Source organism: Echinops telfairi, unplaced genomic scaffold (assembly GCF_000313985.2).
Source record: "Echinops telfairi isolate 266 unplaced genomic scaffold, ASM31398v2 ScPeMD7_7424;HRSCAF=8462, whole genome shotgun sequence".
NCBI lineage: Eukaryota > Metazoa > Chordata > Mammalia > Afrosoricida > Tenrecidae > Echinops > Echinops telfairi.
Genome location: NW_022111324.1, coordinates 27,611,927 through 27,625,723, shown reverse-complemented (window position 1 = coordinate 27,625,723; position 13,797 = coordinate 27,611,927). Strand labels below are relative to the sequence as shown.

Below are 13,797 nucleotides of genomic sequence, written 5' to 3'. Positions count from 1 at the left end.
AATTCACTTTAGAGGACAGCAGTGAAGCTGCAGCTCCGGGAGAGGGACATGTGTCTGATCAGAGCACGCAGGAGCAAATGAAGGGGAGGGAGAGTGGAACGCATCCTGGTGCACCAACCCTGGAGCACGATATCCCCGCTCAGAACAGCCAATGCAGAGTGGACCATATGGCGGGCCCCACTAGGAGACACGACGTCCCTCCCTGACCCATGGCCCTACGGGGGGCATCACTGGAGACACAGTGTAGAGAATGGCCTGGTCTGACCCCACCGCATGGAGGCAAAACACTAAGGGCATGTGGCAGAGCAGGGAGGTCCCGAGGGAGTGCCAAGGATAGACTTTGAGGTGAGGGCATAGCACCCCATCAGACTCGACTAGAGGACACTCCCAGAGGTCAACAAACAGTCCTTGAACTATTTACAGGTTTTTATTCATTTTTGTCTGTTTTTTGTCATTGGTTTTTATTTTATTGTCATTGTTTTGTTTTCTTTTGTCACTTTGGTTTGTTTGTTTTTTTTTGGGGGGGGGCATATTATTATCTCTGCAGGTCTATCTAAATAAAACAGGCTGGATGAACAGTGTGGTGGAGAAAACACCGGCCTCACGCTTATGGGGGGACATGGGACAGGGTGAGGTGGGGGAAAGGAGGTGGTATTGACCAACCCAAGAACAGGGGAACAAGTGATCCAAAATCAGTGGTAAGGAAGGTATGTGAGGCCTGGTAGGGATTGATCAAGGGCAATGTAACCAACAGAAATTATTCAAACCCAAATGAAGGCTAAGCATGATGGTGGGACAGGAGGAAAGTAAAGGGAAATAGAGGAAAGAACTAGGAGGCAAAGGGAATTTATAGAGGCCTAAATACAGGAATGTACATATGTAAATATATTAATATAGGATGATGGGGAAATAGATGTACCTGCATATATTTATAGGTTTAGTATTAAGGTAGCAGATTGACATTGGGCCTCCACTCAATTACTTCCTTAATGCAAGAACACTTTGTTCTATTAAATTGACATTCCATGATGCTCAACTTACCGACATGATTGCTGAAGACAAGCGGGTACATAAGCAAATGTGGTGAAGAAAGCTGATGGTGCCCTGCTATCAAAAGATATAGCGTTTGGAGTCTTAAAGGCTTAAGGTAAACAAGAGGCCATCTAGCTCAGAAGCAACAGAACCCACATGGAAGAAGCACACCAGCCTGTGCGATCACGAGGTGTTGAAGGGATCAGGTATCAGGCATCATCAGAACTAAAAATCTTATCATACTGAATGAGGGGGGGAGTGCGGAGTGGAGACCCAAAGCCCATTTGTAGGCCACTGGACATCCCCTTACAGAAGAGTAGCTGGGATGAGACGAGGCAGTCAGGGTGCAGTGTTAACAAATATGAAACATACAACTTTCCTCTAGTTCTTAACTATCATGATCCCAATTCTACCTTGCAAGTCTGGCTAGACCAGAGGATGTACACTAGTACAGATAGGAACTGGAAACACAGGGAATCCAGGGAGGATGATCCCTTCAGGATCAGTGGTGAGAGTGGTAATACAGGTGGGTGGAGGGAAGATGGGGTAGAAAGGTAGAACCTTATAAGGGTCTACATATAACTTCCTCCCTGGGGTACAGACAACAGAAAAGTGGGTGAAGGGAGACGTGGAACAGTGTACAATATGACAAAATAATAATTTATAAATTATCAAGGGTTCATGAGGGAGGGGGGGGCAGGGTAGGAAGGGGAAAAATGAGGAGCTGATATCAAGGGCTCAAGTAGAAAGCAAATATTTTGATAATGATGAGGGCAACAAATGTACAAATGTACTTGACATACAATGATGGATGTATGGATTGTGATAAGAGTTGTACGAGCCCCTAATAAAATGATTAAAAAAAGATAATAATGTAAAAAGAATGTATCACAAAACAGATCGAAGCAACAAGGAAACTTCTCAGAAGGCTATGACTCCAAGACAAACTGAAATTAATTCAGAAGCAGCTGAATTTGTTTGTTTTTCAGCAAGCAATAATTTGTTTGGGAAGAACTTTGACTTACAGATTTAAGGTCATTTTAATTCGTTCCATAATCCCTATTTTCAAGGAAACCTGGATCTTACCAAGTAAACTGCTATCAAATTAGACATTTAAGAACCTAATTTACCCTCAACTGGTCGCAAGTAGGTCCTTCACCTCAAAGTTCACTGAAATTTTTATTCAAAAAGATGCATAAATTTAAGAAAAGTAATTTTCACTATTCCAGTCATTATCCTCAACTTCTCTTACTGTAGCCACTTTCTGATTGACGGGCACAGTATCCAACTCTCTCAATGCAATGCGCTGCACAATCTCATCAGAGGCACTATGGAACCAGTTCATATAAAACACGTATCTCTTCTATCAGAATATGGTGCCAAATGATATGCCAAAGTCAAATCAATGTTAAAATAGGCATTTTGGTCAACTTTTAAATTTCATACCTATTCTTATACTTCAGGTAACATTAGAAAATTCAATAATCATAATCAAGGTACTAGAGTATTTACACACAAAGCAGCACTAAGACAGTATAGAAAGATTTTTCCCAACAGAACTAGTGTCACAATTGTAAGCCAAAACATATCAAAGAAAAGCAGAATTTACCTTTTGAGTTCTTGTCTTCTTTTTGTATCATAATAGAGAATACCTGTTTGATCTGGTTTCTGAAATAAAACAACATCACTTATAAAACACAAATTATGTAAGTACAGGTAAAGAAATTTGAAGGCAGTATTTTCCCCATCCCTGTATGTTGGCAATAAGCTTGGCACAATAATTTACTTAATCCTTCCAATAAACCTGTATGATAGAAATGTGTATATCTGTATTTTGCTGATAAAAACCAGTAAATTATCTTGTGCTTAGCACCCCAGCACTTAAAATCTACTACACACCTACTCACTGCCATCAAGTCATTTCAGTCTCACAGCGACCTCCTGTGGGTTTCCAAGACTCTCACTGTCTACAGGAACTGCTGGCCATATGGATTCCAGACCAACAGATAACCTATGCACCACCAGGACTCCATATAGCTAAGTATCTAGCTCAATGTCACAGTTAGTCAGTAGCCAATAGCCTGCTGATTAGAAACTAGACCTGTTTGATTCTCTTCTACTCTATCATCGCATCTCTCAAGTACTCTGGAGATAAAGCAGTAACCTCAAGAAAGAGAAAGAAGATATAGTCTCTGTCCTAAAGAGCTTAAATCAAAATGCCCACTGCAAACAAGCTGATTTTGACTTTTAGGAATCCTATGGCTTTTAGAAACCGTACATCTTTATGGGAGCAGAGAGCTTCATCTTTCTCCCCGAGGTGGTGGGTTTGAACTGCCAACCCAGCCTGCAACTAGTACAGCAATGTCTAAACCACAGCACCATGAAAGCTCCTTTGAAAGAGCTGAATGGTGTTACTGTGATGCCAGCTGGGTTAAGCAAATCCTCAAGGCTCATATAAATAAAATAAAAGGGCACTTAATTAACTAGTCAAAGGATGTGCCTAATCAGTTAACTCGAAAAGAACACTCCCACCTTATTGCCGGCCAGTCTTTCTTTTTGATGACGTGTTCCAGCTACAGACCCTGACCCTTAGTAGGGCCCAGCCGGATGTGGGCGCATGCTCTAAGAAAGTGATTCTGGCCTCAAACTCTTGAACCTTAAGACTCAAGTCAAGGAACCAGAATTCATCAGAACTACATAATTTGTGTAACAGGGAGTAATTTTGAAACCCTTAATCCAATATCCCCTTTTCTATGGACTCCCAGCTTGACTCTCTCATATAAGGACATGTTACAGGAGAGATCAGTTCCTGGAATAGGACATCATGCTTGGTAAAGTAGATCAGCAAAAAGAGGAAGACCTTTGACAAGATGGACCAACAGTGGCTGCAGCGACAGGCTCAAGACTAACAATTGTTAAGGATGGTGCAGGATCTGGCTGTGCTTCATGCTGTTGTACACAGTGTCACTGTGAGTCAGAACCGACTTAAAAGCACCTAACAAAAGACAAATGAAGGGCTACGTAAAAAGATAAATACAATAATCAACTGAATACGAACATGACTATGTGTCAAAGAGGCAGCGTTACCAAACACCTCAAGACAGGGGAAAAAATGAACAAAATATTCATAAAAGAAGAGAAGGACATTCTGGGCTAAGAATGCTTAGGCAGTCTAAGAAGGTACAGACGATACACATCAAGTAAGCAGAGAGAAAATTCCAGCCGAATCAGAAAAACACAGGAACACTTTCATGGAAGGAGTGGGGAAATTAACTCTGACCAAATTTAAGGGACTCTTGAATGACAAACTAAAGTTAGAGAAGAAAAAAAAAAAAGGGAAAAATATTGGGAGGAAACTTGAAATTTAAGCACTTACCAGTTTTCTCTTCTCTGAAGAAACTGATCTTACAGAGGAAGTCGAACTAGCAGAACCTGAAGTGTTTTCCTCTTTCTTATCCTAAGAATGTCATTTGGAAAGGAGGAAAAAAATAGGGTGGGGGAACAGAAAATCACAAAATAAGGCATACTACAAGATAACAGCATTTAATCATTATAAATCAACATTCCCTCTACATCAGTTAACACATTTCAGAGGGGAACGATGTTAAAGACACACAAATGTTGGCAGGAGAAAGGGAGAAACCAAAGAACCCAGATGCTCCTGAATTTAGATATGATAGGGAAACAGGTATTACAGAGGGGAGGGCAACTCGGATAACAGCCATGAGAGGTGGCATTTTCATAATGGGATTCAGTCTGCAATAAGCTCTTATGAATTCAATTTTGTCCCCCAAATTCCAAACTCCTGGTACCATTTGAGATAGGACCTTTGATGATGTTATCAGCTAAATTTACAAGAGGAATTTAACTTGTGGTTCAGTGATTAAAAGGGGCCATGAAAGCATAAGAGGTTACACATGTGGCTGATAACCACCAGCCCCTTTGAAGAAGTCTTTCTACTCCTGTAGATTTACAGTTCTATTCTGTCCTACTGGGTTGCTATGAGTAGGAATCGATTCAATGTCAGTGAGTGTGATGTTTTGGGTAGAGGTTAAGCACCAAGCCACCAACCAAAAGGTCAGCAGTTCAAACCCACCAGCTGCTCAACAAGAGAAAGATGAAGTAGTCAGCTTCTCTAAAGATTTACAACCGGCGACCTGTAGAACAGTACTATTCTATCTGCTACGATGACAGATTAAGAATCCACTTGGTAGCACTGGGTTTTCTGATACTAAAATAGGGTGAGTCCCAATACAATCTGAGTCTTGTCTTATAAAAGGGAACAGCCACGAATGAAAGGGGAAACCCATGTAAAGATGCATCTAGATGCCACATTAAAACTCAAAAATCAAACTCACTACCCTCGAGCCAACTGACTCATAGCGAGCCTAAAGGACATAGCGAGCCTAAAGGAAACCCTGTGGGCTTTCAAGCCTGTAACTCTTTAAGGAAACAGACCACCTCATCTTTCTCCTGCAGAGCACTGGCACATTGTGCATTCAAACTGCAGACATTGTGGTTAGCAGCCCAACACTTAACCCACTACCCCATCGGGGCTCCTGTGCCACACGAGAAGAGGGAAAAGACAGGAAGGGCTTTTTCACCGAGAGCAGAAAAGAATAGGTTCTATCAACACCTTGAATTCTGTGAAACTACAAATTTATGCTCGTGCACAGCATCTCATGTATGGTACTTGGTTATGAGAGCAGTAAAAAATGAATACAAAAGAAAAAACGGATATCCTGTTTATTTTCAGAGGAGTTTAAGTTCAGTCGATGCAGATTTAGGATAAGATGACCAGACATCCGGCTTTTGGCGGGACAGTCCCGATTTTTAACAATTTTTCCTGTGTCCTGTGGCATTTTTAAAAAGTCCTGATTTTTGGAAAGAATGCACATGGTAGGGTATAAGGTTTTCGGCTGCCATGTGGCTATTTCGCCAGAATATGAGTTTTATCAATGGTGTCCCACTTTTGTCCCACTTTACCAATGTTAAAATCTGGTCACCTTAATTTAGGATCTACAAAGGAATGCCGATAGATGTACAATGGTTAATTGTTCAACTGCTAACTAAAAGGTCATCAGTTTAGACCCACAGTGTGGCTTTGGGGGAGAAAAATCCTGTGATCTGCTCCTAAACGATTATAGCCTGAGAAACTCTACAGGTTAGTTCTAGTCCATCATGTAGGGTCACCACGAGTTGGAATGAACTCAACAGCACACAACTGGGTGGTCTCCTCCAACTGTCCACTCATTTTCCATACACATTTTGAGTGTCTATCCTATAGCAGGGAAGACCAAATGGCTTAGTGCTGCAATCTGAAAGGTTGGTAGTTCAAAATCACCAGCTGCTCCACAGGGAAAAGATGGGGCTTTCTATTCTCGTAGATACCTAGAGTTCTACCCTGTCTTGTAAAGTCGCAAATAGTCAGTTTCATATTGATGGTAGTGAGTTTTTTGTATTCTGTACCAAAGTCATTCTAGACAATGGAGATAGAGTACTAAAGAATGAAAGGGGGGGGGCAACAAAACTCATGGAGGTACAGGAATTTGTAAACAAACAATACATTTAGTATGTTAGTTGGTGTGGGGGCGGGGGAGGTGGGGTAGAGAAGAGGAACAGAAGAGGTGGAAGCTGGGGTGGGGGGTAGGGGGAATCGAAATGACGAGAGGTCTCTTGGGAGAAACTGACATCTAAATGGAGACCAGTAGTGCAATGAGTTCCTTTATGTAGGCTTTTTCCTTAGTTCTTTGGAAAAACGGCTTGAGATTTTTCAACTTAAAACCTGAGGAGTTACCTCTGCTCTACTTTTCTACCTCAGAGAATGTGTAATTTTCATCTTAGTTAACTGGAATTTCCTGAGTAAATTGTACACAACTTAGGTTGGATACTTTTTATTTAGCCCTGGGCAGCTGTGACCAGTATGCACCTGGTAAGGACTGAGCAATAGACACTTAAGATGGCCTATGGTGCATTAAGTAAATGAAATGCTGGGAGTCAATCAAGAGGTGATTGGTAATTTTGTGTCCTACCACCACTAACAGGGGGCCATCTCTTGAAATAGACAGGGAATTGTGTATAAATGTAGCCAACCCCAAAGAAGTTTGTCAGATGGAAAGAAGAATCGGCAAAGCATAAGCAAAAGGAAGATGGAAAAAAACAAGAGAAAGGAGGCAAAAGCACCTCCTAAAAGAACTGAAAATCGGTCAAAGGTACTATAACAAACACTGAAGGGAGTGAGAATCCCAGAAGGGGCTCTTTGACAGAATTGGCTATTATCGCCCAGAAAAGGACTTGCAGCATAGTTGATGGTGACACACAGCTGAGACAAGAGGGCCCTGTCCTCATCCTACCAGAGGCCTGTCCTCAGGGAGCCAAAGAAAAGGATGCATGGCCAAGAAGAGCTGAAATAAGTGACCTGCACTTCAGAAGGGAAGAATACACACCTGGGGGAGCCTTTGCCTATAGGTTTGCTGATCCTGATCTTTAGCTGCAGCCTGTTGATCCTGACATCGAGTTGTACCCTGCTTCCATAAGAAACCACGCAACTATACATATAACCTGTGGAGTGCTGTACAAGGGATTAGCTAGCCCAGAAAAGCAGTAGAGGGTGCTGCAGGGGAGTCAGTTGGTGTCCAATTTGGTAAAATGTCTGGAGAGAAGGTGAATGTCTAACCATCATTTCATAAGGATCAGTCTTAGGTTGATCCTGATTCATATCATTCCATGAAACTGGACAGGTTCTGACAGTATTCTTCCCATCATTTTATAAGACCCAAACAAGAGACTCATAGCAACCTTATAGGACAGAGTACAACTGCCCCTAGTGAGTGTCAGACAGTAACTCTATGGGAGTAGAAAGCCTCATCTTTTTCCCTCGGAGTGGCTGGTGGTTACGAACTGCTAACCTTGTCTTGAGCAGACCAACGCATAACCCACTATACTACCGGGGTTCCTCCTGGAAGGTAAATTAGCAATCATAAGGTTAGTAGATAAGCAAAGAATAAAGGCAAAAACATCCAAAGATCTCTATAATACTTTATCTACGTTATGGAAAATGCATATGAACCCTAAGTGATCTTGGTCAGTAATAGAACATGAACACCACGTGATTCTAACAATGAACTATTCAGAAGATTTTTTTATGTGTTATTTAGTTTTACCATCACATTGTTGTCTTGAAGACAAAGACATTTACAACACACTGCTGTCCTGAAGACAAAACCCATGTAAACTAATGAATTATCCTAAATTTCATCTATGAAGGCCCTTCCTAAGACAGTACGCTTAAAGCAAGAGAAAGAAAGGAACATGAAGAACATTTATCTCCTACTCCCAGTTCCCTCCCATAGGAACACCATTGTGGTCAACGAGAGTACAATCCTACCCGTCCGCTGTGGCGAGGGGAGGCAAACACTGAGAAAGTGTGGAAGATAGTCTAAAACTGAGTTATTTCTATGAATGGGGGAGTTTGGGCACTTAGAATTGAAGTGAAGAATATCAACACAAACTATTTAACCCCGAGTCTCAGTTTTTCTGGGAAATTGGGATAGCAGTACCTACCTTACTGAGTTGTGAGAAATAGTTAAAATAACGCAAGTAAGGAATGAAAAAAACAATGAAACTTTCTAGACCCAAAGGACAAAACAAAATAATCATATGTCTCTTTTAAAAACAGGTATACTTAGGGTTTGTTGAATATTAAAAAACTAATTGTTAAATTATTTATTTAAAAAAAGGAACGTGAAGTAGTTTCTTGTGCTCACTTCGCATTACATATATCAAAATTGGAACAAAAGAGATTAGCATGGCCTCTCCTTACAGATGAAACGCAAATTCGTGAATTGTTCCATATTTAATGAGTACGAGATTGAAGAAAATGTTCGAAAACGGATGGTGATGACTCTACAACTCTCCTTGGTGTGAATGAACTATTGAATTATATGTGAATTATATGTCAATAAAACTTTTTTAAAAATTCCTTACTTCTTTATCAACATTGGGCGATGAGGTGGTGCCTTTTCTCCGAGACTTCTCTTTTTTCCCACAAGATTCTTTGTTGAACATCTTTTAAAGCTAAAGGAAACATGAAAAATAGATTATAGCTTATCATTTCAGCTTCTAAGCATTTGAGTTCTTTATATTACTTCCTCAAAGTTTTTGGCCTTTGAAACACCAATATGGCCATGCTTAGACCAGCCTAGGCAGTGTGGCCTCAGGAAGAACAGCCATGGAAAAATGTTTACATAAAAAGGGAGAGAATTTACCTGCAGTGTCCTTACAAGCAAGACATTTACATTAAGGGCAGTTAACCACTCTTACTGTTGGACAATAGACTCCTGTCTTTACTGAAAACTTGTACCAATAATACCTGGAAAAACAATCAGTGATTCATCCTTTGCCACAGCATCCATTCCTTCACAGAATCTAGTCCCGGTGACGCTCACAGCAGACAGCCTCATCTTTCTGGTGGCTTTTAAATTGTCAGCCTTGCAATTATCACCCCATGCCTAACCACCAGGGTTCCTTACCGGATGATGTGTCTGAGTCTTTGTTATCCTTGTCGCTTTTTAAGACAATACATGTTCTCCTCAAATTATATTTGAAATGGAGTCTCTTTTGCACCCTAAAACAAGTGGTGTAGTCAAATAACAGGAACCCAAAGCTGCCTTTCCTGGTGGGAGCGCTGGAGGGTCCAGGGCAAACGTGGCGCCAGAGAAGGCACTGTCCTTCCCATGCCCGTGGACCTGCAGGCTCCACGAGGACAAACGCTCTTGGAATTGCAAACCCGTGTTTCAGGGGCTGCAGAGACTTTATCAGGTTTTGCTATGTGTTCTCTTGGCTGTGAATTGTTCATTCTCCCTGTGCACTTTGCCTCTGATACCTAGGAGACTCAAAATCTGAAAATTGGCGCTTTGCTTCAGCTTTTGCTAAGCGAAAATTCCTCATTTTGGAGGGTGTTCTACAGTCATGTGGTTTGGCGCACATTTGGTAAGGGGGGTACGAGAAAACTACACATACTGTATATATACAGATAGATAGATATAGATATATATACTAAGGTGACCAGACGTCCCACTTTTGGCAGGGCAGTCCTGATTTTTAACAATTTTTCCCGCGTCCTGCGGCGTTTTAAAAAAGTCCCAATTTTTGGAAAGTGTACAAGGTAGGGTATATGGTTTTCAGCTGCCATGTGATAAAACTCATATCAACGGTGTCCTGCTTTACCAATGTTAAATCTGGTCACCTTAATATATACACATATATAAGCCCTGCTGGATAATGACCCAGAGTAAACCTGGGAAATCAGTATTCTGTTTTAAAACATTTGGGGTAAGGTCATTCTATTTTTCCAGGAGCTCTGGCTCACAAGAAGCTTTGGCCTGCTGACTCCCAAGGACAGCAGTTCAGATGCCAGCTGCTCAGCAGGAGAAAGTTGAATTTTCTACTCCTGTAAAGCGTTAGTCTCGGAAACGCAGCAGGGTATTTCCACCCGTCTTCTCGGTTCACTATGAGTTGACAAAGACTTAATGGCAATGAACATGGCACAAAGAGTAATCTTCTATATATTTCCTAGACTTGTAAAGTTCTTCAGAAGCAGGCTGATACTACCAGATGACATGTCCATGGGCCATATTTGTTTTCTTTTTACTGCATATGCCAAATAAAATCCCTTTTCTTCACTACTATAATTTCATGGTTCTTGCTTGCATGTGCTTTGGACATTTATCAGGAGAGACTGGACCCTGGAAAAAGACATTCTACTCAGTAAAGTAAAAGGTCAGTGAAAAAGAGGAAGGACCCCATTGGGATGAATTGTCACGGCAGCTACAAAAGTGAGCTCCATTTGGAACCTGGCACTGTGGCTTGCTGTTGTACACACAGGATGGAATCACACTGAACAACACCTAAGAGCAACAAAATAACTTACACCTAAGAACAACAACATACCTTTATGGGGGTGGAGCGGTGGGAGGCCCCACGGAGCATAAGTCTTGCAGCTGCCTCCACCATCTCCACTCCCATTTCCCACATAATTAAGTTTCTTAAAACTCAGTCTGATCACCCTTCCCCATTTCACACACACAAACATCTGTTAGCTTCTAAAGAACTTCTCAGAGTATAAGGGCCAAAACTCTAGAATGAATTCAAGTTCCTTTCAGGACCTGGTCCCAACTATCCGCTCCCCTCCCCCACTTATGCTTCACTTCCCACTACTTCCTCCTAACAATAAATACTGGGACATTTAAACCTGTACTTCTGGGAATATATTCTCTCGTCTTATCTTCAACTGTACAAGCAATGGCATCTCTTAAGACCCAATTTAAATCTCAGTGAAGCTCTCCCTAACACTGAACACAAACTAGAATCTCTGAGCTCTAGAACAAGTAGGAATTAAACAGACCCCTAAGGTGGGTATTTCGTAATCAGCTTTATTCCTGAGGAACGCTTACCTGAAGTGCTAGCCTGACATCCGAGGCCCAAAGGAAATTCCCACTCCTTGAGACCTAAAATTCATACAATTCAAAGAAGCCAGAAAACTCAATTTTTTTCCTCCTGCCTGCCCCAGTGGACTTGACCAAAAATGACTGAACGAATGGGACTTGAGCACAAGATCTTGGAAAGAAAAGAAAAAACATTAGACTTACTACTAGCGTACTCCTTGGGGAATAGGAATCTAGTGCCCCGAACTGCACACGCCGACCTGCGGCCAGGGAAGAAAAATAACCCCAATCCAAAGGACGCGCTGTGCTGACGGCCCGGGGAATGCGCAAGCTAAAGCAATCTGCAAACGGTGAAAAACAGTGTCGCGGCCACAATGTGAAGTCCCGAAGTCCAAGCCAGTCGGACTGGAGACAGAGCTCGATCAAGGCTCCTGTTTAAAGGGCTGAGGTACGAACCACGTTGTTGCCTAGCCCTTAAGATCCAGTCTCGGGCCAAACCCAAACGCCGAGCAAAAGGCAGCGCCAGGGGCAGGGAAAATACCGAACCACACCTCCTAGCAGCCAGGTAGCCGACGGATCCACCCACAGGGTCGCCGCCCAGGCACGAGTGATTTAATCGTTCCCCAAACTGGCCGCCCAGGCGCCCACTGGGCTAGCTGGAGCTGGCGAGGGACCCTATCCGGGGAAACTTCAAAGCATTCCCAAATTCCTTACCTTCACAGCGTAGCCCGCGGTGGCAACTTCGGAGGCCCAAGCCGCGAAGGAATAACCCCACCCCCAGCCCGATGCCCTCTGGGAAATGCAGTTTGCTCTCTAATGCAGCGAGCCCGCCGAACGCCTCGGAGTCTGTGTTGATTTGCATTTACTTCCTCCTAGACGCGGAGGTCCGGCCCCGCCCCAGGAGGCTCAGTGAACTCTGGGTATTGTAGTTTCGGGTAGATTCCGTGGTTGATGGGTGGAGCGGAGGCTCGTGTGGAAACGGAACTTTCTTACCTCATTGGACGCCATCCCGGATACGCTTCTGCGTAGTGGCGTCGTAACGCCTCGGGGAAAGGGAATCGACGGGGCCGTAAATTGCTGCCTCTGGCCTTTATTTTTCTGCTGGCAAGATTTAATCCTGTTTCTTCGTTTTGTCTTTTTGTTTGTTTGTTGTCGCTTGCACGCATTCAAACCCTCGTCCCCCGCCCCCATTTGTTCCCCCCCTCTCCTGGGCTTTGACGCCAGTTGACTCACCTCGCCGGGAGCCCCCTCCTGGTCCCGGGCGGGCCTAGCACGGAGGCGGTAGCTATGGAGAATATGGCGGAGGAGGAGCTGCTGCCCCTGGAGGAGGAGGAGGCAGAGGTGGCCCAGGGCCAGGTTCCGACCCCGGCCCCGGCCGCGGACTCGGCCCCGGCCCCGGCTCCAGCGCCAGCCCCGATGCCAGCCTCGGCTCCGGCGCCGGCCCCGGCCTCGGCTCCCGCCGCAGCCCCCGCCCTGGCCCCGGCTCCGGCCCTGTCCCCGTCCCTAGCCTCTGCCCCCGAGGAGGCTCAAGGCAGTAAGTGCAGCAGACCCTCATCTCTCTGCCGTCCGAAAAGCGAGCAAGTGCGCCTTGCTGGGGAGAAGGGAGGCCCGTCCTCCCGGGACGGCTTTTACGGGGAAGGCGGGGGCGGAGGTTGGGTGTCGGGGAGAACGGAGGTACAAGGTGCTAGGAGGCATTTCCATCAGCCTCGAACAGAGCGTAGTAGGGGGCGTGGGGAAGACACGGGGCCGGCGGGTGGAAGAAAATTAGGAGGTCGAAGGGGTCTTGGTTATGAGGGCTTTGTTTTGCCTCCATGCAAAATGGGAATTTACACGGAACTTGATACGAAGCCCTTTAAAAAGGTGACCTAGTCCAGAGGTGCCCCTTGCCCGTCAAACTTTGTGACTCGACATAGAGATGATTGTTTGCCCCATTCATAAAGCTTGCAAAAAGAATTTGAAGCTGGTGAATGGTTTTACAAAGAGTAGACTATATGGATTGTGGTAAGAACTGTATGAGTCTCCAATACAATGATTTTTTTAAAAAAGTAGACTAGGTCATGGAGTATATCTTCCCCCGCACAAAATTACCGCTTACATTGTGTTACTCCATTCGATCAGAAGGCCGCTGTTACATGCAGAGCTGAGATTGTGCTTCTGAATGTTTGCATGCTTTTTTTTAAGTGATTTATTGGGCCTTGTAGGTATTTTAAAAACGATGCTTTTAAAAACCTGCTTTAAAGGATCTTCTGAATACTCGTAACTATAAGGTCCAAGAAAGAACTAACCAGAGGGATTTTTGGATTGTTTTCATTTTTAATTT

The 13,797-nt window shown here is 43.7% G+C and overlaps 2 protein-coding genes and 1 pseudogene across 5 annotated transcripts in view; 2 read left to right on the top strand and 1 right to left on the bottom strand.

Moving 5' to 3' along the window:
• The window catches only part of SWT1 (SWT1 RNA endoribonuclease homolog), a 114,686-nt gene extending 102,425 nt beyond the window's left edge, over positions 1-12,261 (bottom strand). For both annotated transcript variants that reach the window (XM_045298109.1, XM_045298110.1), the window contains exons 1-4: positions 12,192-12,261; positions 9,019-9,108; positions 4,409-4,489; positions 2,642-2,700 (exon numbers count right to left, since the gene is read on the bottom strand). In XM_045298109.1, the coding sequence (XP_045154044.1) occupies positions 2,642-2,700; positions 4,409-4,489; positions 9,019-9,099 (221 nt within the window). In that variant the 5' untranslated portion in view covers positions 9,100-9,108; positions 12,192-12,261. The remainder of the gene's footprint in view (positions 1-2,641; positions 2,701-4,408; positions 4,490-9,018; positions 9,109-12,191) is intronic.
• Positions 8,791-8,891, top strand: LOC115872430 (annotated as a pseudogene).
• Positions 12,262-12,539: 278 nt separating the features above from the next.
• The window catches only part of TRMT1L (tRNA methyltransferase 1 like), a 50,616-nt gene continuing 49,358 nt past the window's right edge, over positions 12,540-13,797 (top strand). For 2 of the 3 annotated variants that reach the window (XM_004706672.3, XM_013005712.2), the window contains exon 1: positions 12,540-13,011. In XM_004706672.3, coding sequence (XP_004706729.1) covers positions 12,765-13,011 — 247 coding nt within the window. In that variant the 5' untranslated portion in view covers positions 12,540-12,764. The remainder of the gene's footprint in view (positions 13,012-13,797) is intronic. The other variant, XM_045297951.1, reaches the window with a different exon arrangement.